Source organism: Periophthalmus magnuspinnatus, chromosome 16 (assembly GCF_009829125.3).
Source record: "Periophthalmus magnuspinnatus isolate fPerMag1 chromosome 16, fPerMag1.2.pri, whole genome shotgun sequence".
In the NCBI taxonomy this organism is placed as follows: domain Eukaryota; kingdom Metazoa; phylum Chordata; class Actinopteri; order Gobiiformes; family Gobiidae; genus Periophthalmus; species Periophthalmus magnuspinnatus.
In genome coordinates, this window is record NC_047141.1 from 31249149 (window position 1) to 31274919 (window position 25771).

The 25771-nt window shown below is 37.3% G+C and overlaps 2 protein-coding genes across 7 annotated transcripts in view; both read right to left on the minus strand.

The window, feature by feature from the left end:
* Positions 1-9050, minus strand: part of ptpn6 (protein tyrosine phosphatase non-receptor type 6) — a 42780-nt gene extending 33730 nt beyond the window's left edge. Inside the window, exons 1-4 of the mRNA XM_033981026.2 lie at positions 9007-9050; positions 7506-7531; positions 5535-5657; positions 2680-2874 (exon numbers count right to left, since the gene is read on the minus strand). Coding sequence (XP_033836917.1) covers positions 2680-2874; positions 5535-5657; positions 7506-7513 — 326 coding nt within the window. The 5' untranslated portion in view covers positions 7514-7531; positions 9007-9050. The remainder of the gene's footprint in view (positions 1-2679; positions 2875-5534; positions 5658-7505; positions 7532-9006) is intronic.
* A 6618-nt stretch (positions 9051-15668) lies between these two features.
* chd4b (chromodomain helicase DNA binding protein 4b) overlaps positions 15669-25771 on the minus strand; it is a 54703-nt gene continuing 44600 nt past the window's right edge. For 5 of the 6 annotated variants that reach the window (XM_033980368.2, XM_033980371.2, XM_033980370.2 and 2 more), the window contains 8 exons: positions 24708-24793; positions 24428-24629; positions 22843-22896; positions 22572-22748; positions 21898-22006; positions 20832-20964; positions 19680-19875; positions 15669-17890 (listed from right to left, as the gene is read on the minus strand). In XM_033980368.2, the coding sequence (XP_033836259.1) occupies positions 17700-17890; positions 19680-19875; positions 20832-20964; positions 21898-22006; positions 22572-22748; positions 22843-22896; positions 24428-24629; positions 24708-24793 (1148 nt within the window). In that variant the 3' untranslated portion in view covers positions 15669-17699. Of the gene's footprint in view, positions 17891-19666; positions 19876-20831; positions 20965-21897; positions 22007-22571; positions 22749-22842; positions 22897-24427; positions 24630-24707; positions 24794-25771 lie in introns of all 6 variants that reach the window. The other variant, XM_055227669.1, reaches the window with a different exon arrangement.

The window sequence follows — 25771 nt, forward strand, 5'->3', positions numbered from 1 at the left end:
TGGACACATCTGCTCGAAATAAATACGTAAAAATTTCAAAAAAAGATGGGTTTTTTTTAGCTAAAATGTGGAAAAAAGGTCCCAGGACAAGCCGAGTCTACACGTCTACACCAAGCAAGACAAAAACGAACACCGTTTAAACTTCTCTGTGCCTCACGGATGGAAAACGCTCATAAACAAATGCAAATTAAACAGCGTAATTCCCTTAATTTAACGTAAACGCACCGTATCTCTCATCTTTTCAGCCCGGTGTAATAGTTCGTCGTGCGTTTTTTAACCGTTTTTCCCAGGACTCCCTTTGAAAACGAGACGCGATCTTCATGGGACGTCCTGATATTTGTGTTTTTTTTATGTGATTTTCGCTGTGTGTTTTTACCGTGTGTGATCTAATCTTCTGTTTAAGCGTTTTAACCTTTTTATTTATCAGTTTGCGTCGTCATTTTTGGCTTGTGGTGAACCGTGGGTGTGAGAATCTCATGTATTTCGAAGCGTTTTTCTGGTACAAATGCGAGAATAATTTGAAGTTTAATCGAATCTAAGACTGTGTTTCCATTTCTGCCTCTACACAGGACGATATAATGACGTTTTTTTGTTTGTTTTTTTGTTCTGTTGTGATTTTATTGGCTGTTTTCCCCAGAAATATCAAGATAAAAATTTATTATATCAAAAGTTACATAAAGTTTCATAAATCTGCTGTTTTTTAGCTGTTATATTTTTAGTTTTGTTAAATAAAAGTACAAATACCCAAGGAAAAAACGTGCTCAAGTAAAAGAATTAAAGTATCTGTTTTACTTTTTACTCTTTAAGTACATTTTCAAAGTATTTCACGCACATTTTTAGTCTCATAAACCTTCAAATGTAGTGATTTTGATAAAGATTTAAGCAGAATTTTGTTGGTTTATTTTAGTTTCGCTCAAATTAAGAAGTTGATCAAGATAAACCCGCAGCGTTTTCTGCAAAATACTCAACTAAAAGTAAAAGTATCACATGAAAAAACTGCTTAAGTAAAAGTATAAAAGCAGCTGTTTAAAAATCTGCTTAAAGAGTAACAAGTAAAAGTATTTCACGCAGATTTTGAGTTTTATAAAGCATCAAATGTGGTGATTTTTATAAAGATTTATGCAGAATTTTGTTGTTTTTTGTTGGTTTATTTTCGTTTTGCGCAAATTATGAAGTTGATCAAGATAAACTCTCAGCTTTTTCTGCAAAGTACTCGACTAAAAAGTAAAGTAAAAGTAAAAATATTAAAGCACCAATTTAAAAATCTGCTTAAAGAGTAAAAAGTAAAAGTATTTCACGCAGATTTTGAAAAAGCTTCTTAAAAAGCTTCAAATGTGGTGATTTTGAGCTGAATTTTGTTGAGTTTTTATCTGTTTTAATCTGTGTATTTTTCTTGTGTTAAAATTAAACCCTCGGCCTTTTCTGCAGCTCTCAAACTTTAACAAAAAACACTTTTACTTTTCAGTCCAGTTCAAAAATGTGGTGGAGTAGAAAGTACAAATACTGCTCTCAAATGTACTCAAGTAAAAGTAAAAATTCTCCACTTTAACCTGAAAATGATGCTTAAATACAGTATTTTTACTACTTTTACTTTGTCACGTTCCATCGCTGGTTATAATCTATGATCAGGATGATGACGGTACTTTTTGCACATTTTTAAATAGTAATATTGTTGTAAGTGTGAAATGTGCCACTTTACTTTGGAAACAGCAGAAAAGTCTAAATATACTTTTCATTTGTGCCAAAACAGCAACACAACAACAGACAAAACACAGAAGAAAATACAGACAAAAACAAACAAACATCTGAGAAAGAGATGAAGAGGGAGGGCATCTGACACATACAGAGAGGGAGGGCATCTGACACACACACACACAGAGGGAGGGCATCTGACACACACAGAGGGAGGGCATCTGACACACACAGAGGGAGGGCATCTGACACACACAGAGGGAGGGCATCTGACACACACAGAGGGAGGGCATCTGACACACACGGAGGGAGGGCATCTGACACACACAGAGGGAGGGCATCTGACACACACAGAGGGAGGGCATCTGACACACACGGAGGGAGGGCATCTGACACACACAGAGGGAGGGCATCTGACACACACGGAGGGAGGGCATCTGACACACACAGAGGGAGGGCATCTGACACACACACACACAGAGGGAGGGCATCTGACACACACAGAGGGAGGGCATCTGACACACACAATTTGTTGTTTGTGGAGGAAATTATGGTCAAATTTGATGTTTTTTCGATGGGGAGTCGGTTTAAAATGTGAGTTTCTGGAGCGTCTTGAAAACAGGAGAGTAAATATGACTCAAAACACACAAAACACACACAAAACACACACAAAACACACAAAACACACACAAAACACACTCAAAACACACTCAAAACACACTCAAAACACACAAAACACACTCAAAACACACTCAAAACACACAAAACACACTCAAAACACACTCAAAACACACAAAACACACTCAAAACACACTCAAAACACACAAAACACACAAAACACACTCAAAACACACTCAAAACACACGTGAATCGCTCTAAATCCGACTCTAAGCGGGTAAACGAGCTCTTAAAAGTCAGATTTGTGAAGCGCGTCTCGTTTAAACTGAACACACACTCGTATCTGCACACGACACACTGGGGTCTGACCTCTCGGTGGTCGGGTCGGAGCTGTTCAGGGGATACTTGAGCTCGATGATGGTGCCGTCCTTGTCCTGCAGGATCCCATTGTCGGCGGTGTAATACTCCACCAGCTCAGACAGAGTCGCGAACTTCTCCCCCCCGTAAAGGTCGTAGAAGTCTCCTGTGTTCTGGATACGGATGTGCGTCACGCCCTCGCCCACCCTGAAAAACACACAAGGAACGAGAATAATCACATAATAAATACATAAAAAATAAATCATAATAATAATAATGATCTTAATGCATTAATTAATATAAATAAATAAATAAATAATAATAACAATACATGAATAAATAATAATAATCATCATAATCATAATGCATTAAATATAAATAAAATAAATAAATAATTAAATAATAAAAAAAAAAATCATAATTATAATGATCTTAATGCATGAATTAATAAAAATAAAAAAATAAATAATAATAACAATACATGAATTAATAAGTAACAATACATGAATAAATAATAATAATAATCAAAATATAAATAAAATAAATAAATAATAATAATGATCTTAATGCATGAATTAATAAAAATAAATAAATAATAATAACAATAATAATAATAGTCATCATAATAATCATACATGAATTTATAAGTAACAATACATGAAAAAATAATAATAATCATAATCATAATGCATTAAATATAAATACATAAAAATATATAAAATAAAAAAATCAAATTAATAAAAAAAAATAAAACAATAAATGAATAAATAAATTAATTAATTAATTAATAAAAGTTTGTATGTTTACATGCATACCTGAAATCTAACTGTTGTATTTGGACGACAAAGTACAAGGTATTTTAAAATAGTTAATTCAGAAAAACTCTTCAATCTTTAAAGGTGCTTTATTACTTAAAACTGACCCCTGTGAGCCTTAAGTCATGTTATCATACCGTTACTTCCTCAAAAACAGACCTGGAGTTATGTTTTGTTTCATTCTGATGTGTTTGGGTAACGTCTCCAAAGCTCAAAACGCTCTGTTCCACCTTGTGATGTCATGAAGTGTCAGTTTTCAGCAGCTCCTTTTACCTTTAGTTCTGTAGCAGATTTGCAATTCCAGAAGCTGAAATGATCTAAATGATTCTAGAAACGAAGGTGTGTGGAGTTTAAAAACACAGTGGAGCACTTCCTGTATCGCCACACGATGACATCACAAGGTGGAACGGGCCGTTTTCAGTCTGAGAGAAGAACTCGGCTGCAGTTCTGTTCGCGACGGGGAAACGACCTTTTAAACGTAGATGAGAAAACGGCGTAATACGACCCTTTGGCCAGTTTCCGTTTCATTTTTTGCTTCACCATCTTTTTTTTGCATGAACTTCTTCGTCAAAAACCCGCTCAAGTGTGAAGAGCGAGAGAGAAACCAGATTATTCACATCAGATTTAACCGTTTGAGTCTGATTATGGTCGGATTTTGTCGGTGATGTCGCTCTCATTATATTATTACATCATTAAAGGAGATTTTTACTCATTTGACCCAGATTTTTGGCGACATCTTGATCATTTTTTTAACAGAAGTTGTGTTTTTTTAATAAAATTTACACAATGGACTGAGTAATGTGCAAAAATCTACACATTGATTTCCCTCATGTCACATTTTTCCAGTTTAATTTTGTCTTTACCAAAACAAAAACAACTTTCCAAAGTAAATAAAAAACTGTTTTCTATCATAAAACTCACCGTCTTCATATTTGACACTATTTTTTTCTTCTGATCTGATCCTGTCAAAGTTTCCATCATAAAAAAAGATGGTTTCCAAGGTGCTGCAGATAAGAGATAAAACTCACCTGTCAGCGGTGGAATGTATCAAAGTAAAAGTATTAAAGTACTGTAAAGTAGTACTGTAAATACTCACTGATTCTATTGTTTCTGTTGCACAAAATCCAGCTCAAATCTGTGAAAATCTCCACATTTGAAGCTTTTTAAGACTCAAAATCTGCACAAAATACTTAAACTTTTGACTCTTTTAGCACATTTTTAAACTAGTACTTTAATACTTTTACTTAAGCAGATTTTTCATGTGATACTTTTACTTTTAGTTGAAAATCTATTAAAAAATCACCACATTTGATGCTTTTTAAGACTCAAAATCTGCGTGAAATACTTTTACTTTTTACTCTTTAAGCACATTTTTAAACAGCTGCTTTTATACTTTTACTTAAGCAGTTTTTTCTTGTGATACTTTTACTTTTAGTTGAGTATTTTGCAGAAAACGCTGAGGGTTTATTTTGATCAACTTCATAATTTGAGCAAAAACTAAAAAAACAAAAACAAAAAAACAACAAATTTCTGCATAAATCAAAATCAAAATCACTCAAGGTTTATCGGAAATACTTGTACTTTTTACTCTTTAACCGCATTTTTAGACCAGTACTTTAACACTTTTACTTTCGCAGATTTTTCATGTGATACTTTTACTTTTAGTTGAGTACTTTTTGCTCTGGTGTCTGTACTTTTACTTAAAAAACAAAACCGAGTACTTGTTCCATCACTGCATATCAGATTGATGGATGTTTTTTTTATTTTTTTTTTATTTTTGCGTACAAAAAACACATAAAAACAGCTTTAAATATTAATTTCCTGAATATGAACAATATAAACTTTTAATTACTGCCGTTTAACACAAAAACGAGTCATTTTTTTCCCTCCAAAACCAAATATTTTGTCGACAGAACTGACCGTGTGGACGACTTGATTAAAAATACTGAAATTGCTCTGTGTCTTAATCAATTTTAATCCCGAACTCTTTCTCTTTTGTGTCATTTCGACCCTAAAAAACAAATGAAAATGTGTTTTTTTGTGTGACTTTACCTGACGGACAGTGAAAAGTCTCCAGCCACTTTCTTACTGGGTCGGGCCAAGAAACATCCATGGATTCCTTTGGTTTTGAGCAGCTCCTCGGCCTCTAATCCGCTGATGTCTCTGTGGAACCATCTGCACAAACGCACAACGAACGAGCTCAGTGTCGCGCAACGATCGTTTATTTTTTATTTTACATATGGTCAAAGGTTAAAGCTGCACTGTGTAACTTTTCTGACTGAGGATACGCCACCGAACACACGTTTTTGCACCGACTGGAACGTTTTCCAAGTTTTTTTGTGCTTTGCCTGGAATGTCCCGCAGTGCAGCATTCAATTTATCAATCAAGAGGGTAACGTCACCCCCCTGGTCAAGTTACAAGTCAAATCTGTGGAGAGGCGAGCCCTGATTGCGGTAAGAATGCATGTTTTTCAAGGTTTTCACAGATGTTTTTCAAGGTGTTTTTGCATTGCCTGGAATGTCCCGGATTATGGCATTAAGTTTACCAATCCCCGTGTAGACAAGCGAGGAATGTAAGCTCTGTTATGGTCAAGTTACAAGCCAAATCTGCGGAGAGGCGAGCCCCGCTTACAGTAAGAATGCATGTTTTTTGGGCTTTTTTTTAGTTTAATTGTTGTTGTTTTTTGTTGTTTTTTTGAGCAGTAACAACAATACATCTGTAATTTAAATAAATGCCGGGTAGATAAGTTTAAAGCCATACTGCGGAACATTAACGGTGGGACCCTTCGCTAGAACAGAGCATCTTTAACCTGCGATTATGATTTATGAGCAATTTTTTTGTTATTTGGGTTTCAAAGGCCATTGTAGATTAGAAAAGCGGGACAGAAAACACGCCCAGGACAGTTTAATCATCTTTTTTTTTTATATTAAACATTTATTTGGAGCAACAATTAATCACATTTAAATCAGATTTTTAACTGCAAATCCCTAAACGCAGGGATAACCTTCTGTAGATCAACTTAAATCGGTTCTGCAACTAAAATAAACACAAAACTTTGAATGAGCAGCGGCGTTTCGAGTCTGTAGTAACCTCAGAATTACTCACCCACATCTAAAATAACTTGAGCTAACTATTCAGTAAAGCCAAATTACACATATCAGCAGTTTTATAGCAGTAATCTCACTTATAAATGTGAGTAAAAGTAGCGTCGTCTAAGTATAATTATATTTTTTAACCAACGTTTGTTTAATCCTGCTTAAAATCGGATTATTATCGGTCACTGCAAAACCCCTAAACATAAAGTAAACCTATTCGATCGTTAGTTTTATAGATTAAACACAACTTTTCTAATCCAAACGACTAAAATAGACACAAGCGTTTGAACGAGCAGCGCCGTTATAACTGTAGTAACCTCAGAATTACTCATCCTGCGTCTAAAATAACCTGCGTACAGTATTCAGTAAAGCTTTATAACAGACACGAGTGGTTTCAGCGCAGCACTGTCACTTATAAATGTGAGAAAAGTCGTCTACATACAATTATAATTCACGGGCAAAGCTTTTTAATCACGTTTAAAGTCTGATTTTTAATTGCAAAGCCCTAATTTCCTCATTATACAGGGATAATCTTCTATAAAAAGTCTTATTTAATGGACTTTTCTGCTCCGAACAACTAAAATAAAGCCTCAATGCAACTCTATGGTATTTTTTTTAATCAATTTACTCAGTGTTTCTAATATTTTCACATAAATTTGAGTAAAATCCATGTTTCAGACGTGCACAGAGCAGGTACGTTGCAGTAATGACAGTGGTAAAAGTTTTAATCGTCTCATTAACGAACAAGAGGAAAGAAAAAGAGGAATCAACAGACAGCTGTGTGTGTGTTTTTGGCTTCACAAACAAAAATAAACCAAACAAGATAATCACATTAAACAAATATAAATAAGACACATGTAAAATGCAGTAAAATCATTGAGTAAATATTTAATGTAGTGAGTTTGAGGCACAGAGGGTTTGACTCACCGAACCATGACGCCGGGTCACTTCTTCTGGTGTCGAAAAGAAGGAGAGCGGAGGTGAGAATGTGCATCGGTTTAGTCCTGATTTAGTCCTGGTCTAGTTCTGGTTTAGTCCTGGTTTTGTCTAGTTTAAACCCAGTATGAATAGTCCAGTGTTTGTCCTGATTTAGTCCTAGTTTGGACCTGATTTAGCCCTGGTTTAGAACTCGCTTTGCCCTGGTTTAGTCTAGTTTCAGCCTCGTATGAACAGTCCTACTTTAGTCCTGGTTTAGTCCTAGTTTGGACCTGGTCTAGTCCATGTTTAGACCTGGTTTAGTTCTAATTTCGACCTTGTATTAATAGTTCCGTTATAGACCTGAATTAGTCCTTCTGGTCCGATCCGGTTGCGAGACATGTGCATCGTTTAATCCTGGTTTAGTCCTGGTTTAAACCTGGTTTAGTCCTGGTTTAGACCTGGTTTAGTCCTGTTTTAGACCTGGTTTAGTCTAGTTTCAACCTGATATAAATAGCCCTGGTTTAGTCCTTATTTAGACCTGGTATTTATAGACCTGTTATCGACCTAGTTTAGTTTACACCTGATTTAATTCTGGTTTAATCCTGGTTTAGTCCTGGTTTAATCCTGGTTTAGTCCTGGTTTAGTTCTAGTTTAGTCCTGGTTTAATCCAGTGTTGTCCCTTCATCCATTTTTTACATAACCTCGTTGTCGTGAGAAGATTCAAAACCTAATTTACCAAATCAGTTCATCTTTGTTCATTTTCTTTAGCTCTTTAACTTGTTTTGCTTCAGTCTCTTTTAACAAACTTCACAAAACAAACTCTTCTCCTGTGACACTTTTAACGACACGAGCCACGTCTAACTGCTCTTGACACTTCCCACTTTGCACTCATGACTTAGCTAGCTCAGTTTTGTTTAGCTTTGGTGAGTTTAAATTTAAATCCACTGACATTTCCTGACACTTGGGCTGCATTTTTAAAGTCTTACTATGTTGAGTTTCTCTCTGTGGAGATGTTCTAACTTTGCCTGGAATCCTCCACATTATGCTGCATTTACTCAAAAAAAAAAAAAAGCATTCAGAAGCTACTGTGAGCAGGGTGTCCTCGCTCCACAGATCTGACCTGTAACGTGCCCTGGTGGGAGACAGACACACTTCATGCCACACAGTAGAACTTTACAGGCAAAGTGATAACATCTCCATGGAGACAAGCAAGTGTGAGACTCATGAGCTAAAATACACAAGTTCAAAGTGCACTGTGTCACTTTTTACACCTGAAAAGTGACACAGTGCACCTTTAACTTGTGTATTTCAGCTGATAAGTGTCAAAAAGTGCAGCTTAGTCCTGTTTTAAGTCCTATTTACCTCTGAAACACACTATAAAACACTGAATTTGAGCTCACGAGCGCACAAAAAGCAGTTATCCTCCCTTCCCTTCACTCCTCCTCCTCTTCCTCCTCTTCCTCCTGTTTCTCCCTCATGTCCAGCACAAACAGGTCGCGGTCACACTTACTTGTCTGTGTCTCGTCTCAGTCAGAACAAGTGCAGCAGCTGACCACGATGCTGCTCAGACTATATTTGGCCCCCCTCTTTCTCTCGCGCGCTGCGTCTCTCCTCTTCCTTCCTTTTTCGTCTGCTTTCACAAACCGGTAACAACAAGACAGGAACAAAAGAAGCTGACACGCCGGAATCCCTCTAAAGTGGGTTAAAATAAAGCTAAAATGGAGAAATAGTCGATTGGACTTTGGTAACTTGCCCACGAGCCGCGCGTTATGGTCGTTTGGTCTGACGCGATGGTTTGGATGTGGCGCTTTTACGCACAGGCCTCGCGCGCGGGATCATGGCTCCTGGACGTAAATGTCAGTTTAGCGCGAACAAGTGAGGTGTCTAAATTATAAATAGCCTTTTTGACGAGTCTCTTTTCCTGTTTTATCAGCCACCTGCCCCAGCGCGTGCGGGGGACTCTGATCAGGTGTAAAAGGTCGCGCGCGCACTTCCTCATCTGATCCGCGCTCCCGTCGCCACTTTTATCTGTGACAGAGAAACGCGCGCTCCCGAGACTCTGACAGAAACAAGACACAGTAAATATAATAAAAGTTTATATAATAAAAGTTTGTATAATAAAAGTTTATGCTCACAGGCGGTGATTAGGTTTATGATCATTGGACAAAACAGCCACAAGTGTCACTGGGACTAAACCTGGACTAAACCAGGATTAAACCAGGACTAAACCAGGACTAAACCAGGACTAAACCAGAGCTAAACCAGGTCTAAACCAGGTCTAAACCAGGACTAAACCAGGACCAAACCAGGGCTAAACCGGGACTAAACCAGGACTAAACCAGAGCTAAACCTGGACTAAAGCAAGACTAAAGCAGGACTAAACCAGGACTAAATGTGGACTAAATCAGGGCTAAACCAGGACCAAACCAGGACTAACTATATAATGTAATACGTTTGCGACACAGAGGACCTGACTCACTGAATCACGTCGTCACAATTCGGTTATAACATCATTAGTTAATCCAGTAGTTCACAAACTCCCATCTTTCCAAGTACCAAAAGTACTAAACCAAGTCTAAATATGGACTAAACCAGGACTAAACTAAGACTAAACCAAGTCTATGTCTGATAATACACGACAAACTGAACTGAAATGTCACCGTTTACATGAGGAGCTGTGGGAGTTTGTTGATTCTTTCAGGGCTGAACTGGGCAATGAATTCATACTGAAATCATTTTAGTAAAACCAGAGGTGGAAGAAGTAAAAGTACAGAAAACGGAGCAGATCACATGAAAAAAAGTCTTAAAATACCCGTTTAAAAATGTACTTAAAGAGTAAAAAGTAAAAATATTTCACACAGATTCTGAAATCAAACAAAGATTCAAATGAACTGAATTTTGTTCAGCAGAAACGATTGAATATATCATTTTTTTTCTAGATTTATTTGTATATTTTTGTTTGCAAATGATGTGTTAAAAATAAACCCTCAGCCTTTTCTGCAGGTCTCAAAATATAATAAAAAATACTTTTACTTTTTACGTTCCACGACTGAATAAAACAGAATAAAATAAAATAAAAATGTGATCTACGCTAATATTTTACACAGACACCACTGCATTTTTACACCGTCTGTTTACAGAGACATTAATCATGAACCAGGTCAAAACATTTGCATTTTGACCGTTAATAGGAACCAGAAAACTGTAATGTTGAGTAAACGTGACGTGTCTAACTCCTACACAAATGAGAAGGTCACATATCACAGACACGCAGGTAAATACTGTCCGCTCGACGCAACGATACACGGGAATTTAACTTGCAAACCAGACGAGCTGCAGAACAGGTCTGATAAGAAGCAGGTCTGAAAGAACCTCACAATCTATCACAAAAATATACAAAAATACACTTAAAGCACAATCTATACCCATATTTGTTTACTTTTACCACTTTGAGTAAGTCTAAAAGTGACAGAAGCTTCATTTGGACAATTTCAGACATAATTTTCTTTCTATTTTTGTGTTTTTTCTCTGTAAATCAGACGTTACTTCCAGACAGTTACCCTCACTTTTCTTCATATACTTTTTTACTTTTACTTCAGTCATTTCCCGTACCACTAGTGTGTACTTCTACTACTGCAATCTGAAAAATAATATTTTGAAGTAACATTTTGAAGTAGCTTTACTCTTTATTATTAACTACAAAAACAGCGTCCAGTGTCTCTACGTTGAGCCCCTACTGGACAAATGAGGAATTACACGTCTTGTTTACTCTTTAACAGTTCTATATGACATTTATTATATATTTACTCTTGTTTTAAGTCGTGTTCTAACGCTGTTTCCTCCTCAAAAACAGACCTGGAGTTGTGTTTCGTTGTCTCCAAAGCTCAAAACGCTCTGTTCCACCTTGTGATGTCATGAAGTGGTAGTTTTTTTTCAAGTTAACAGCTCCTTTTTACCTTTAGTTCAGTAGTAGATCGGCAATTCCAGGAGCGGAAATGACCCAAGGTGTGTGGAGTTTAAAAACACAGCGGAGCACTTCCTGTATCACCACTTGATGACATCACAAGGTGGAACAGAGCGTTTTCAGTTTGAGGGATGACTCCAGCCTAAATATGCAGCGTTTGCGTGTTAAAAAATGTGCAAATTAAATAAAAAAACACAACTCCAGGTCTGTTTATGACGAGAAAACATTAGAACAGATCAGAAAATAGCGTAAATATGAGCCTTTTATATGTTTTTTTTTGTTTTGTTTTTCTCATATTGTACCACCTCAGTATCTTACACTTTTGTTTTTTTATACATTGACAGCAGTGACGCGATGGAAATGTAACAGTTTTATAGACATCGCTGGAGCTGCTGCAGGTGTCGTGGTTAACACAAATCTCACATGTGAGACTCACTGCAGAATTTATTTTCAGGGCAAAACAGCCTCTTCTGCTGATGGATGTTTGTTTTTTTTTGTTTTTGTGTTTATCTGAAAAACATCAGACTGAAAACATCCAGAATGACACAACTACAACAACAACACAAACACACAACAACACAAACACACAACAACAACACAAACACACAACAACACAAACACACAACAACAACACAAAAATAAGAATGACACAAACATATAAGAATAACACAAATATATAAGGAGGGAGGTCAAGGTTTTTAAAATTCTATGCATTTTTTCTTCATTTCTGTTGGATTTTAATGTGTCCAGTTGTGTGTTTCTTACATTTACATGTCGGGTCCTTGCTCTGGTGTAAACACAGAGCTGCCCTCACCTCTGCCCGACTCAAAAACAAACACGGCAACAGCAGATTTTATCACTATAGACATAAAACAAATGTAATTCTTCTGCAAAGGCGTCAAACTCTTTTTCACAGAGGCCACATCAACAAAATGGTCGCTCTCAAAGGGCCAGATGTAACTGTAATAAAATGTAACTAAATCTAACCAAATGTTATGTAAAATAAATGCAACTACTTTTTAATCTTGTTAATTAACCGTTTCTATATTTATTACTTATTCAGATGACAAATATTACATATGGATTTGCAGAGATATGAAAAAAAATGTCTGTGTAACTGTATCTCCTGACAAACTGACATACCTTTTAATTTTCTTTGCCGTGGGCCACATGAAATGACGTGGTGGGCCACATTTTGCCCATGGGCCTTGAGTTTGACACATGTGTTTTAGAGGGATATTTAGGCTGTAAACACACAAGCTAAAACTAATAAAATACACTAATAAAACACTAATAAAACTTAATTTATTATATTATTTCCTATATAAATGTCTGGGCTCTTGGGGGCCCCCTGCTGTCCTCGGGGCCCCATGCTGTCCTCGGGGCCCCCTGCTGTCCTCGGGGCCCCCTGCTGTCCTCGGGGCCCAGCTGCTCAGTCTGATAATCGTCTGAACCGGCCCTGATTATAACATCTGTATTTGAACAAACGCACGATGTATTTTTAATAATAAATCTAATATCTCCAAGGAGACGAGACACCAGAAAAGTTACACAGTGCACGGTTTGGCGGTGCAATTCCAGCTCCCACAGATGAAAACTGTCATTGTGTCCTTGGGCAAGACACTTAACCCACCTGAGTGATTTGAAACTGGAAAAAACGCAGTATAAAAACGTGAACTTTTACCATTTACCATCTGTAGGAACAATGTAAATGCAGTAAAATGACAAATTAGTCAACGAAAAACAGACAAAAAGACAATGTTTATGTGAAATAGAAAAGAAAGACATGAAAACACACGATAAAAATGAAACAACTACTTCACAAACGACTTACCGACACGACATGTTTCACTGCGATCCTGAAGTCAAAGTCAAACCGAAGGACGTCAGCTTCTGTTTCCCAAAGCCGGAGACGACACTTTAACTTTCTACCTTTGCGTAAACGATAAAAACTGTAGTTACACTGTCCATGTCCGTTAAAATCCCCAGAAAAAAACACAAAACGACACCACTTTTACCGCTTTTACACTGGTCTACGATAAGAAATCACTCCCCCCACCCGCTCATTTTGTACAATTTCGCTAATTACACCGATATCTCCAGTAGAAAATCTGCGTGTTCCTGTCTTCCTCTCTTTCGTTTATGTGTTGAGGAAGTGTACGTTTATAAATACTTTTGCCGGTTGGGTTTTCCGTGTTAATATCTATGTAAATAATAACCTGTTTACAGTATTTACACATGCAAAGTACACAGAGCTGTATAATTCTCCTTTTCAACGCAGCTTCTGTTATGTTATCTCGTTTCCATGGCGACGTTGCGCATATATATCACATGTATTTGTTTACACGTGTGGCTTAAAAAAGAGATACTGCACTTCTCCGGGGTATTAATAGCTCAAGCGTTACATATTTAGCTCACCGTGTCACCTTTTATTGTTTTAGAGACGATATTTATATAAAGTTAATGTTTAAATTAGTTTCAGTTTCGTATTTGTTGCTGACAGAGGCGCTCCCTTTGCTAAATTACTTCCCCTTCAGAGCGCCGTCATGTATTATTTGACGCGGCGTGCATTCCCGCTAGTGAAACTACAGTACATTGCTCCAGGTTTGTGAAGTTGTAGTGCGGCGGTCGATGAAGTGATCTGTTCTGTTATAAAGTAAAAGTACAGATACAGAGGTAAAAAGTTACTCAAGTGAAAGTATTTAGGTGCCTGTTTAACTCATTTTTAACCTCCTGAGAACCGAGCTCCTGCAGGACGTTATTTGCAAAAACTATTAAGTAAAAAAATAAAAATAAAAATACAATAAAATAAAAAAAATACGAATAAATAAATAATTACATAAAAAATACAAATAAAAATAAATAAATAAAATAAAAAATAAATAAAATAATAAAAATACAATAAAATAAAAAATACAAATAAATAAATAATTACATAAAAATAAATACATTAATAAAATAAAAAAAGAATAAATAAAAAAATAAAATAAAATAATTAAAAATAAAATAAATTAAATAGAAAATAAACAAAAATTAAAAATAAATATTCTAAACTTTGAGAAATATTCAAAATTGAACATTTTCTTGTTGCTGTTCTTTTTTGCACTGTGGCCTAAACAACCCAAAATGTGTTGTCCACAGATGAGGACACCAGGTCTCAGGAGGTTAAAGTATTTCACACAAGCGTTGTTCGTTCGTTAAAGTGTAAATGTAGATACTGACTCAAAAATGATAAATATTTTGGTCACAGTAACAAGACAAATCCATTTCTTTTCTTACAGAGGAGAATGAATTTAAATACTACACTGTTTTGGACATCGTGGCTTCCGTAGTGATCACGACCCGGTCTAATCATAGACTGTATATGTAGTTCAGGGGTGTCCAAACTTTTCTCATTAAAGGCCACGTATAAAAACACAGATAAACAGTGAATACTTCAAATCTGTGTGTTTATTACAAGTTAAACTGAACCACTGGACCTTTATTCATGTTTACATCCTCAACAGGACACATTAAATATTTGATATGGGCTTGTTAAAGTAGATTTTCAGAAATATAAAGTAAAAAGTACCGTTTAAAGTAACATGGGCCAATTCACCTGGAAGTTTGAAGGCCAAGAAAAATTGGTCTGAGGGCCGAATTTAGCCCTGGAGCCACAGTTTTGGGCATGCCTGATGTAAATGGACATAGCTAACCTGCTTGCTAGCTGCTGTGTTCAAAACAGGAAGTGATCGTGTGCGCATTTCCGGCTCCATCGACTCGTTCTCTCTGTACCTGCTGCTTCAGACTCGTCGTTTTGGTCTTAAATGTTCAGATTAACCCTCTACATGATCCTGGGGTTTTTATTTCACCATTTTGTCTGTAAATCAAGATGTGAACATTAATAACAGACAAATCAGGCGCCTTCTTTCCCCAGAGGTCGCTCCCGTTAGCGTTAGCAACAGGTTCAACTGACAGCGTTGTTAGCTAAACCAGCGTTGCGGGGCGGGAAGAGGCGTTACCTTCAACAGCCTCGCTCCCGATTGGCTCTTTTGGTCGCTACGATACTCGCGGTCGAAATCCCAGATATGACACTCCGCTCCAGATTAGCCGCTACAACTGCTAGCCTCGATTAGCTTCATTTGTGCGGCGACGTCACACTCACTCAGTCACTTCTTTACACCGTCCATGGGTCTAACGTTCAATCTCACCGAGGCGGAAAAAACACGTACAATTGCCGACCATTTATTGAGGTCCATAAAACAAAGATAAAATCAACAATAATAATTACAATGCAAAATATAACAACAGACATTAACAAATTAAATTAACAGATTGCCAATATTTATTCTAATCTGAAATACTTAACAGCTCCAAAGCAAACGTTTGTATTGCGAGGAAAGGTTTAGGGTGGAGAAGCTACGATGTTTAAGGAATGTTGGGGTCGGACAACTCCCGCCTTTAAAAACGCAGGTGACGGCGCGGTCGGAGAAGTGGCGAAGTGGACTAGGGCTGATGGGAGAAATAAACGGTAAGATATCAGCGAACACAGAATCTACACAGACGTAAAGACGCCATCTGTAAGTTTATTATCGTTTGTTCAGACTCGCACGCGCTCGCCGGTCGTCTTCTTCTGTCGGACCAAAGCTGTGCACACTGTCATCTAGTGGTGATATGTGAGAATGCAACAACGGCGGGTTGGCCAATCAAAGTACAAATGGTAGCTTTAATATATATATTGCAAAAGTGATATAATTTTCCTTTTAACAGAAAGATATACAGATGTTTGTCGTTTTTAATAATGCTAACCTTTGACCTCAAAATAATGCATGACTAAAATTAAAAATCTCCATAATTAGCTTGATTTTGTGGTTTGACTTTTAAATTTATTTCCACAATTTAATAATTTTGGTAATTAATCCGAACGCCATTTATTTCTCCGAACATTAAAATTCTATTATTGCAATTTTAAACTTTATTTTATATTTATTTCTCTACGTGACCAGCCCTAACGCGGACGACAATAACGTAACGACAGACGGACATCGGTCTTATGTATTTGTGTTGGGTTTGAACAATAATATTTTGGATATGGAAAACTAGCACGCACCCGTTCCACCCACATCTACACATAAAATACATGTAAGGACCAGAAATTAAACCCAAAAGAACTTGTTCCACGTCAAATTCAGTAAACTTCAAACATGCGGCGCGTTTGATTTTGTTTAGACTCTTCGTAGTTACACAATTTGACCCTGGTTTGTGAAGGTTGCGTCCAAGCTCAGTTCCAGTGAGAAATAAAGACCAGTTTTTGTGGCTCAACAAAAGGCTCAGTCCTAAGTTTATCATTAGTCCATGTTTAGTCCTGATCCCCTTCTGGTTTAGTCCTGGTTTAGTCCATGTTTAGTCCTATTTTGGTCCTGGTTTTAGACCTGTTTATATCTTGGATTTGCGTCAGTTTACTCCTGGTTAAGTCCTGACCCAGTCCTGGTTTAGTCATAGCATAGACCTGGTTTAGTCCTGGTTTAGACCTTGTTTAGTTCCAGTTTACTTCTAGTTTAGTCCTGGTTTAGTTCCAGTTTAGTTCTGGTTTAATCCTGGTTTAGTTTCATTATAGACCTGGTTTAATCTTAGGTTAGTCCTGGTTTAGACCTGGTTTGGTTCCAGTTTAGACCTGGTTTAGTGCTAGTACAGTGTAATGGTTTTAACCTGGTGTAGTCCTCGTTTAGGACTAGTTCACATCCTGGCGCTGAACTCGTTAAGGTCCTGGTTTAGTCCTGGCTTAGTCCTGGTTTAGTCCTGGTTTAGTCCTGGTTTAGATCAGGTCAAATCTTCATTTAGTCCTTGTTTAGTTCTAGTTTAACTTTAGCTCAGGTCATAGTTTTGTCCTGGTTTAGTTCTAGTTCCTGTCCAGTCTTAGTCCTGGTTTAGACCTTGTTAAATCCTGGTTTAGTTCTTGTCTGGTACTGGTTTAGTTCTACTTCAGGTTTAGTCCAAATGTAGTTTTGGTTTAGTTCGAGTTCCTGTCCTGGCTTAGTCCTGTTACATTAAACATGACAGAAAACGGTGAGGTCCGTGGTTCTTAGACCTTTTTGGTGCCTTAGTCCGGCCTTAGTCCTGTGTCGGAATCCAACTCCTCCTCCGCGGGGGGCTCAGAGGTCAAAGGTTGTGGCTCTGTCTGGACTGACCTGGACTTTCAGAATAAAACGTTGTACAAATAGTTCTTTTTTTTGTTGTTTTTTTATGGTCGATCAGAGAGTTCAGCGAGACACCTGCACCTGCCCCTGACCCTGGCTCGTGACGTCGGGGCCGCGGCTCGCTAACCGGCTGAGGATGTTGCGTTCGGACATCTGCAGACGCACGGCGACCGGGGGTATCCTAGCGATGGTTGCCGGGAGACGTGTCACATCTGCCTTCATGTCGCTCAGCAGCTCCTCAAGTTGTTTGAGAACTGAGACAAAAGAAAGAGACATTTTATTAGTATTTTCAGCGTTATGATCAGTCTTTTGTTTCAGTTTTGTCTAAATGCACCAAAAATCAAAACGTTCACGCATACAACATTGTGTCCTTGAGCAAGAACCTTTACCTTGCCTAAGAATGAATGCAGTTTGTGAGTGAGAGACTGGTTTGAGTCTGAGAGGCCAAGAGCACAAACTTTTAGCCTTGTTTTCATCAGTCTACCCCAGGGCAGCTGTGGCTTCCGAGGTAAAATGTTCAAAATTAGCAGCACCAAATGTGAGATTGTCTGTATAAACATTTAAAAGACTGATGCTGGTATTATAAATGAACTTTACTGTGGTGAGACATGAATCTTTTATTAGCTAAAAAGCTCTTTTCTTGGCTTTGAACGCTGGGAGAGATGGTCCACACATGCCCCCTACTGGTCTGTTTAGAGAAGACATGCACAGGAGGAACAAGCTCTATATGAAACAGAATGTGAACAACACTAGATTTGTAATTTTCTATTTATTTACTTGTCTTTCCTTTCAGACCTGCTGAGTTTGAGTGGGACTGAAATTTTAGGTGAGTAAATATAGATATTTGTGTTTACGTCTTTGCTAACAGGTTTGATCGGGTGGGCAAGAGTTTGATTTGAGTAAACAATGCCCAGTTAGACACACTACTCTGTGAAATATACTTGGCTGGTTCAAACCTTATATAAACCCTGTTATTGTACTTAATAATACTCTGAGAATCCTGCATTTTTGTGCAGTACATTTGTTTGGCCTGGTTTAGACCACAGACTGTATAATTGGACATAGCCAACCTGCTCGCCGCTACGTTCCAAACAGGAGCGAGCACGGACGCGCTCACAGCTCCATCGACTCTGGCTCCAATTCACTTTCTATTGAAAAAGTGTCGTCCCTCTCTCTGTAACTGCTGTTCCACTTTAGACCTGGTTTAGATCCAGTTTAGACCTGGTTTAGCTCCAGTTTAGACCTGGTTTAGCTCCAGTTTAGACCTGGTTTAGCTCCAGTTTAGACCTGGTTTAGTTCCAGATTAGACCTGGTTTAGTTCCAGATTAGACCTGGTTTAGTTCCAGATTAGACCTGGTTTAGTTCCAGATTAGACCTGGTTTAGTTCCGGTTTAGACCTGGTTTAGTTCCGGTTTAGACCTGGTTTAGGTCCAGATTAGACCTGGTTTAGACCTGGTTTAGTTCCAGATTAGACCTGGTTTAGTTCCAGTTTAGACCTGGTTTAGTTCTGGATTAGACCTGGTTCAGTTCCAGATTAGACCTGGTTTAGACCTGGTTTAGTTCTGGTTTTGACCTGGTTTAGTTCTGGTTTAGACCTAGTTTAGACCCAGTTTAGATCTGGTTTAGTCATAGTATAGTGATAGTCCTGCATTACCCCCGCGTGGTACCTTTGTGTAGGACTGATTTAGACCTGGTTTAGTTCTGGATTAGACCTAGTTTAGACCTGGTTTAGACCTAGTTTAGACCTGGTTTAGACCTGGTTTAGTTTTGGTTTAGACCTGGTTTAGACCTGGTTTAGACCTGGTTTTAGCTCCAGTTTAGACCTGGTTTAGTTCTGGTTTAGCTCCAGTTTAGACCTGGTTTATTTCCGGTTTAGACCTGGTTTAGACCTGGTTTAGACCTGGTTTAGACCTGGTTTAGACCTGGTTTAGACCTGGTTTTAGCTCCAGTTTAGACCTGGTTTAGACCTGGTTTAGACCTGGTTTAGACCTGGTTTAGTCATAGTATAGTACATAATGGTCCTGCATTACCCCCGCGTGGTACCTTTGTGTAGGACAGCGTTGGCCGGCTTGTTCCCAGACATCGACTCTTTGCTCAGATGCTGATGACTTTCAGCCAAACACTCGACTTCACTGAAGCGCGTGTTCAGAGCCATGGAGGGGTGGGCGGGGTCTTCGGTCATGTTGAGATACGCCGCTCTACGAAGCTGCTCCTCGATCACCAGCGCCTGCTCCAATAACTGCAGAAAGGGAACAAAAACACAAAGATACTACACGTTCTACTGTTGAGTCTGATACAACAAAGATGGATTAGAGGGTTGGTATTTCGTGTTTCGACAGATTAAACTACTAATTTTACCAAAACAGAGTTAACATCATTGTATTTAAACTTTTACATAAAACATGCCTAGTTTTTTCTGCTTTTTAAAACATTTTGGCGAAGTATTCTTTGCTCTACATTTTGGTGTGACATACGCAGAGTTAAGTCCATTACTTTATCTATCAAACACGTTAACAAGGGCAAAAAACATGTCTAAATTACACAATATCTGTGATTAAACTAACAGAACTACAGGCCAACACCTTTATTTTGTTAAATAAAGGTTTAAACTGTTAGAAAACGCCTTCCTTGTGTGGAAATCGTACTTGTATTTAGGATGGAAGATGGAAGATAGAGGTTTTCTGTGTTAGAAATCTGTGCTACTTCCTGCATTTTTGTACTTTTTTTTACAAACTGCCACACAACTGATGTCAACATTTACTACATTTACCAGTTACTACCCCAGCAAACTGAGAAATAATTATAAAAACATTAAAAAAAATATGCACTTTAACCTATGATAAATCTTTCAGAGCAGCACAGACAAATCAAGATGCAGACAGAGGCCGGAGGAGAAGTGTCTCGCTGAAGTTGATTCGATTTGAATCATCAGACCCAGGTTGAAAATCTAAATATATCTTTTAAAAAACGTATTTATTTCAAGCATATGCATCGAGTAAACCTAAAGTACATTTCACAAATTAATCCTTATATAAACTCAAAAAGGAGTGGGAAGATTTAACCTGTAATCCAAGAGATTTTTGATCCAATTCACTTGAAACGGGTATTTTCACTGTCATATTCACACTCGCCTTCAAATCAAAATCTTTCATATCGACCGAACTGGTGACTGTGTGAAAATAAATGATACTCCACCTTAAACCGCCGAGCCAGAAACTTGTTCTTGATCTCGAGAAAGTTCCCTCTGCTCATCTCTCCTTTAAAGGGCTCGTTGAGGATGGCGTACCTCACGTCGTTCTGGACGTCCTGCCACCGAGCGTAACCGTGTCTGAGGCGCTGGGGTCAAGGGTTCAACGGGAGGGTCTGTGTATATCAGGGGCGTCAAGCTCATGTTCACCGAGGGCCACGTCAGCAAAGGGCCAGATGTGACTGTGCGGCAGGATAAATGTCACTAAATGTAACGAAATGTCATGTAAAATAAATGTAACTACTTTTAAACTTGTTAAATAACTGTTTCTGTGTTTATTATTTATTCAAGTTGCAAATATTACGTGTCTGTGTAACTCCGTGTAACTGTGTATTTCCTGACATTTTTAAAAGTGTGTATCTGGTCAGAACCTTCAGCTCTGCTTCAAAAACAGACTTTTTTAGCCTTTTAATTATTGGACAGTTTGTTGTTTTTCTTGCAGATGAACTTTTTCATACTTAGCTCCGTGTTTGGTGTCAAAAAGTTGACGTAGATTGTACCGACTCCGTCTCAAAACACAAAAAACATACAGATTTTCTCCTTAAAGCACAAACTTGTATTCACCTTAGCACCTTTTTTGAAACTGCCTTCCACGCCGACAATTTTCCTCTTCATGAACATTTTGTGATGATTATTTGCAAATATTTCTCAGTGTCACTTGTTGGGAAAATCTCATTAGTTTATTGTCAGTGCAAACATTAAAGCAGCACAGACTTATTTTAAAATGATAGTCAAGTCTTAAATTACCTTCTCGCGGGGTGCATAAAACGACGTGGCGGGCCGCATTTGGCCCCTGGGCCTTGAGTTTGACACATGTGGTGTATATGCTGTTTTAATGATATTTAAATTTTAACTACGGCAACAACTGTAAAATGCTTTGAGTGTTTTAAAAGTGTAAACAATGTGAGGAAAAGGATGGAAATAAACCATTAGTCATGTTTACGTGTTTGTGTGTCAAGTTTGTCCATCTCAGCCGTAACTGAAAGTGAAACCATATGAGCTCGAGGAGGATACTGTATGATGCCAGCCAGGAGCCAGTAGTCATGGCGACGATGCCAAATCTCAAACGTCTTTTTGGTGACGGTGGCTGCTCGCTCCTCGTTCTGCCACAGAGAATGGAGCTCTGGAAAAGAAACATTAAAACTATAAGAACATGCAACACAGGGATTTCAAAATGAACACATTTTAGATGGAAATATTATATATGAGACCCTATTTGGTCCAGAATGAGTGAATAATTACTGTTTTATTGCTGTGTTACTACTGTGTTATTACTGTTATTGCTGTTTTTATTAGTTATTTATGTTATTACTATGTTATTACTGTTTTGGTGCTTGTCATTACTGTTTTATTGATGTTATTAATGTGTTATTGCGCTATTACTCTGTTACTGTTTTATTGCTGTGTTATTTATGTTATTACTGGTTTTATTACTGTTTTATTGCTGTGTTTTTGCTGTGCTATTACAGTGTTACTACTGTGTTATTACCGTTCTTGCTGTTTTATTACTGTTATTTATGTTATTACTGTTTTATTGTTATTACTGTGTTACTGCTGTATTATTACTGTGTTTTTACTGTGTTATTGATGCGTTATTGATGTGTTATTACTGTGTTATTGCTGTGTTTTTACTGTGTTATTACTGTGTTATTACTGTGTTTTTAAGTCTGTGTTATTAATAACTGTACCTGTGAACCCTCCGTCTGCGATGTTGAACATAAACCTCTGTTTCGTGGCTTTCTTCTTCTCTTCGCTGATGTTGACCAGAGCGGACGCGGCGGCGCTCACTCCATCTTTGGTGTTTTCTCCGTTCTGAAGTTTGTCCGTATCCTCGTTTTTCAAGACTTCCTTTTCCTCTTTTGGCTCTGGAGGGGAAAAAAAACTGTCAGTGAACTCCATAAAACTCCAAATAACTTAATAATAGTGTTTTAATTTTGTGTTGGGTCAAATGAGACAAACCTTTCTTGTCGTCTGCAGATGTTGTATCCATCTTTTCTTCTTTCCCTTCTTCAGCTGAACAACGAAACACACACGGTAAGAGCACATGCAGTATAAGTATAAAGATATTTATTTAAAGACGTGCTATCTGCCAGTTGTTTGTCTCCACAGGGGTTTTATCACTTTGCCTGGAATGTTCCACAATACGGCATTATACTTATCAACCTCCATAGAAGCAGGAGATGACACCAGATGAACTTACAAGTCAGATCTGTGTTTTTAAAAGGTGTTTTTGGAGCAATAAAAACACCCGTAGTTGAATAAATATAAATTAGATCAGAGGTTTAATACAAAGTTAAAAAAACAAACTCGAAAAGTGTAAAATAATTAAAAGCAAATGTGTGATTTTAACTGTTATGATTTTAACTTTTACTATTTTAGTGCCTTGTTTTTTTTTCAACTTTATATTTGAGACTGGAGACTTTACTGAAGAGCAACAAATACAGTTTTACACAATCTACACATCCACGTATCACTCCTGCCCCTAAACTTCTGGAGAAACATGGAATATTCCAGGCAAAGCAAAAACATTTCAAATTAAAATGTATTTACACTGGTCAAAAGTTCGGACACACTCTCTCTTTTGATGTATTTTTAAATTTATTTCTACTATTTTCAACATTTTATCCACACAGAAGAACATCAGATATATGAACAAAGACGTATAGAATTATGAAGCAAAAAATAATAACTACAATATTTTTTATTTTTTTAATATTTCTTATATTCAAATTCTCAGAGTATCCATCCTCTACTCGGTCGATAAACATTTAGTTCTTTATTTCTTTACTACAGAATTATTTACTTCATATATTTGTAGTAGTAGTAGTAGTAGTAGTAGTGTAGTAGTGAAATGATCTGATATTTTCATTTTGTTTAGATCAGAGTTTCTCTCTTTATAAAAGAGAGAAAGAAAGAGAAAGAGAAATAAAAAAATAAATAAAGACTATTTCTTTCTCTCTTAAAGAAAGGAGAGAAAGAAAGAAAGAGAAAGAAAGAGAGAAAGAGAAAGAAAGAAAAGAAAAAGAAATAGAGAAAGAAAGAAATAAAGAAAAAGAGAAAGAAAGAAAAATAAAGAAATAAATAAGGAAAGAAAGAAAAAGAAAGAACGAATGACTTTCTTTCTTAAAGAAAGAAAAAAATAAAGAAAGATTTTATTTATTTCTCTTTCTTAAAGAAAGAAATGGAGAAAGAAAGAAAAAAAAGAAAGAAAGAAAGAGAAAGACACTTTTTGTTGTTCTTGTTCCTCGTCAAAAACAGGCCTGGAGTTGTGTTTTGTTTCATTCACACGTTTGAGTGACTCTTTATTATTAGTCTGCTATACACTCTGTTCCACCTTGTGATGTCATCAAGTGGTAGTTTTCAACTTCTCTTTACCTTTAGTTCAGCAGAGATTGGGAAGTCCAGGGCTGTAATTATTCATGTGATTCTAGTGAAGGTGTGTGGAGTTTAAAAACACAGTGGAGCACTTCCTGTATCACCACACGATGACATCACAAGGTGGAGCAGAGTGTTTCCAGTCTGACAGAAGAACTCTGCTTCCTACCTTTGCCTCCCTCTGGATCTGCCTTGGACTCCTCCGTCTTCACCTCCGCTTCTTTCTCCTGTGGCTTCTGTTCTTTCTCTCCCTCCTCCTCTCTGTCCTTCGTGTCGCTCCCCCTCTCCTCCTTCTCGTCCTTCGTCTCATCTTCGCTCTCTTTTCTGCCGCTAGTGGAGGATTTGTCCGACTCGTCCGGGATTTCAATGATCTGTGAGACAAAACGGTGAGATTATGGTGTTTGTTTCCATGGCAATTAAGTATTTATAGATATTAAACATTTACGTACGTCTGAATCGTCAGACTTTTTGCCCATTTTTCCTTCCTCTCCCTCCTTCTTAATATCGTCCTTGTCATCGATTTTAGACAAATCCTCTGCAAAAAGAAAACATTTTTATCAGTTCATTTACTGTGAGATAAACGACTTAATAAAAACTTACAAAAACACTAGAAAATAACAACAAAAATAAAATAGCTAAAGTAAATACTATATTTTCTGGACTATAAGTGTCACTTTTGTCATAGTTTGTCCGGGGGTGCGACTTATACTCAGACGCGACTTATATGTGAAATTATTCAAATATATAATTTCACATCTTCACCACACGAGGGCGCTCTAGACTTGTACCAGCGTCTCCTCCTCCTGAACCACTGAACATTTAAAATTTCAACATTACGGTGATTTAAAAAACATCTGAGAAACACTGAACAATAGCGCCCCCTACATCTTCCTCTGGAGTTGGTGGATTTGTTCAGAAGTGACACCGAGGATGAAGAATTCAGTGGATTTATTGATTTGGAGTGAGATCCAGACTAAACTTGTTGCTTGTTTTTATTCTTTATTTATCTGATTAACTGTTAATATCTTACGTTAAACCAGACACGTGTTCAGTTCTGTCTGTGCTTCATGTCGCTGAATAAATATGTGTTCGGTAACAGTTGATTACACATGTTGCAGTTCACTTGTTTGACCAATAGATGGCACTGGTGTGTTTGTAATACCTGTGTGAAAATCTACTTGACTCATTTTCTTTTACACATTTCATATTTAATTTCCTGTTAATTTATAAGACAAAGGATAAATGTGATCATTTTTCATTTGGAACAATATTGTAAATGTTTAGTTTATCATAAGTCTCGTTTAAGGTCGGGAAAACTACTTCCTGTTTTCCGGTTTCGCCTTTTATGCTGATGCGAAGATTTAACCAACAGAGCACTACTTAAGAAATAGTTGAAAAGTAAAATATCTCGTGATTCTCGTGTTTGTGGACAAGCCGCATGTTACGTTAGCGTAGCATATTTGATTAACTGTTAATATCTTACGTTAACAAACCAGACACGTGTTCAGTTCTG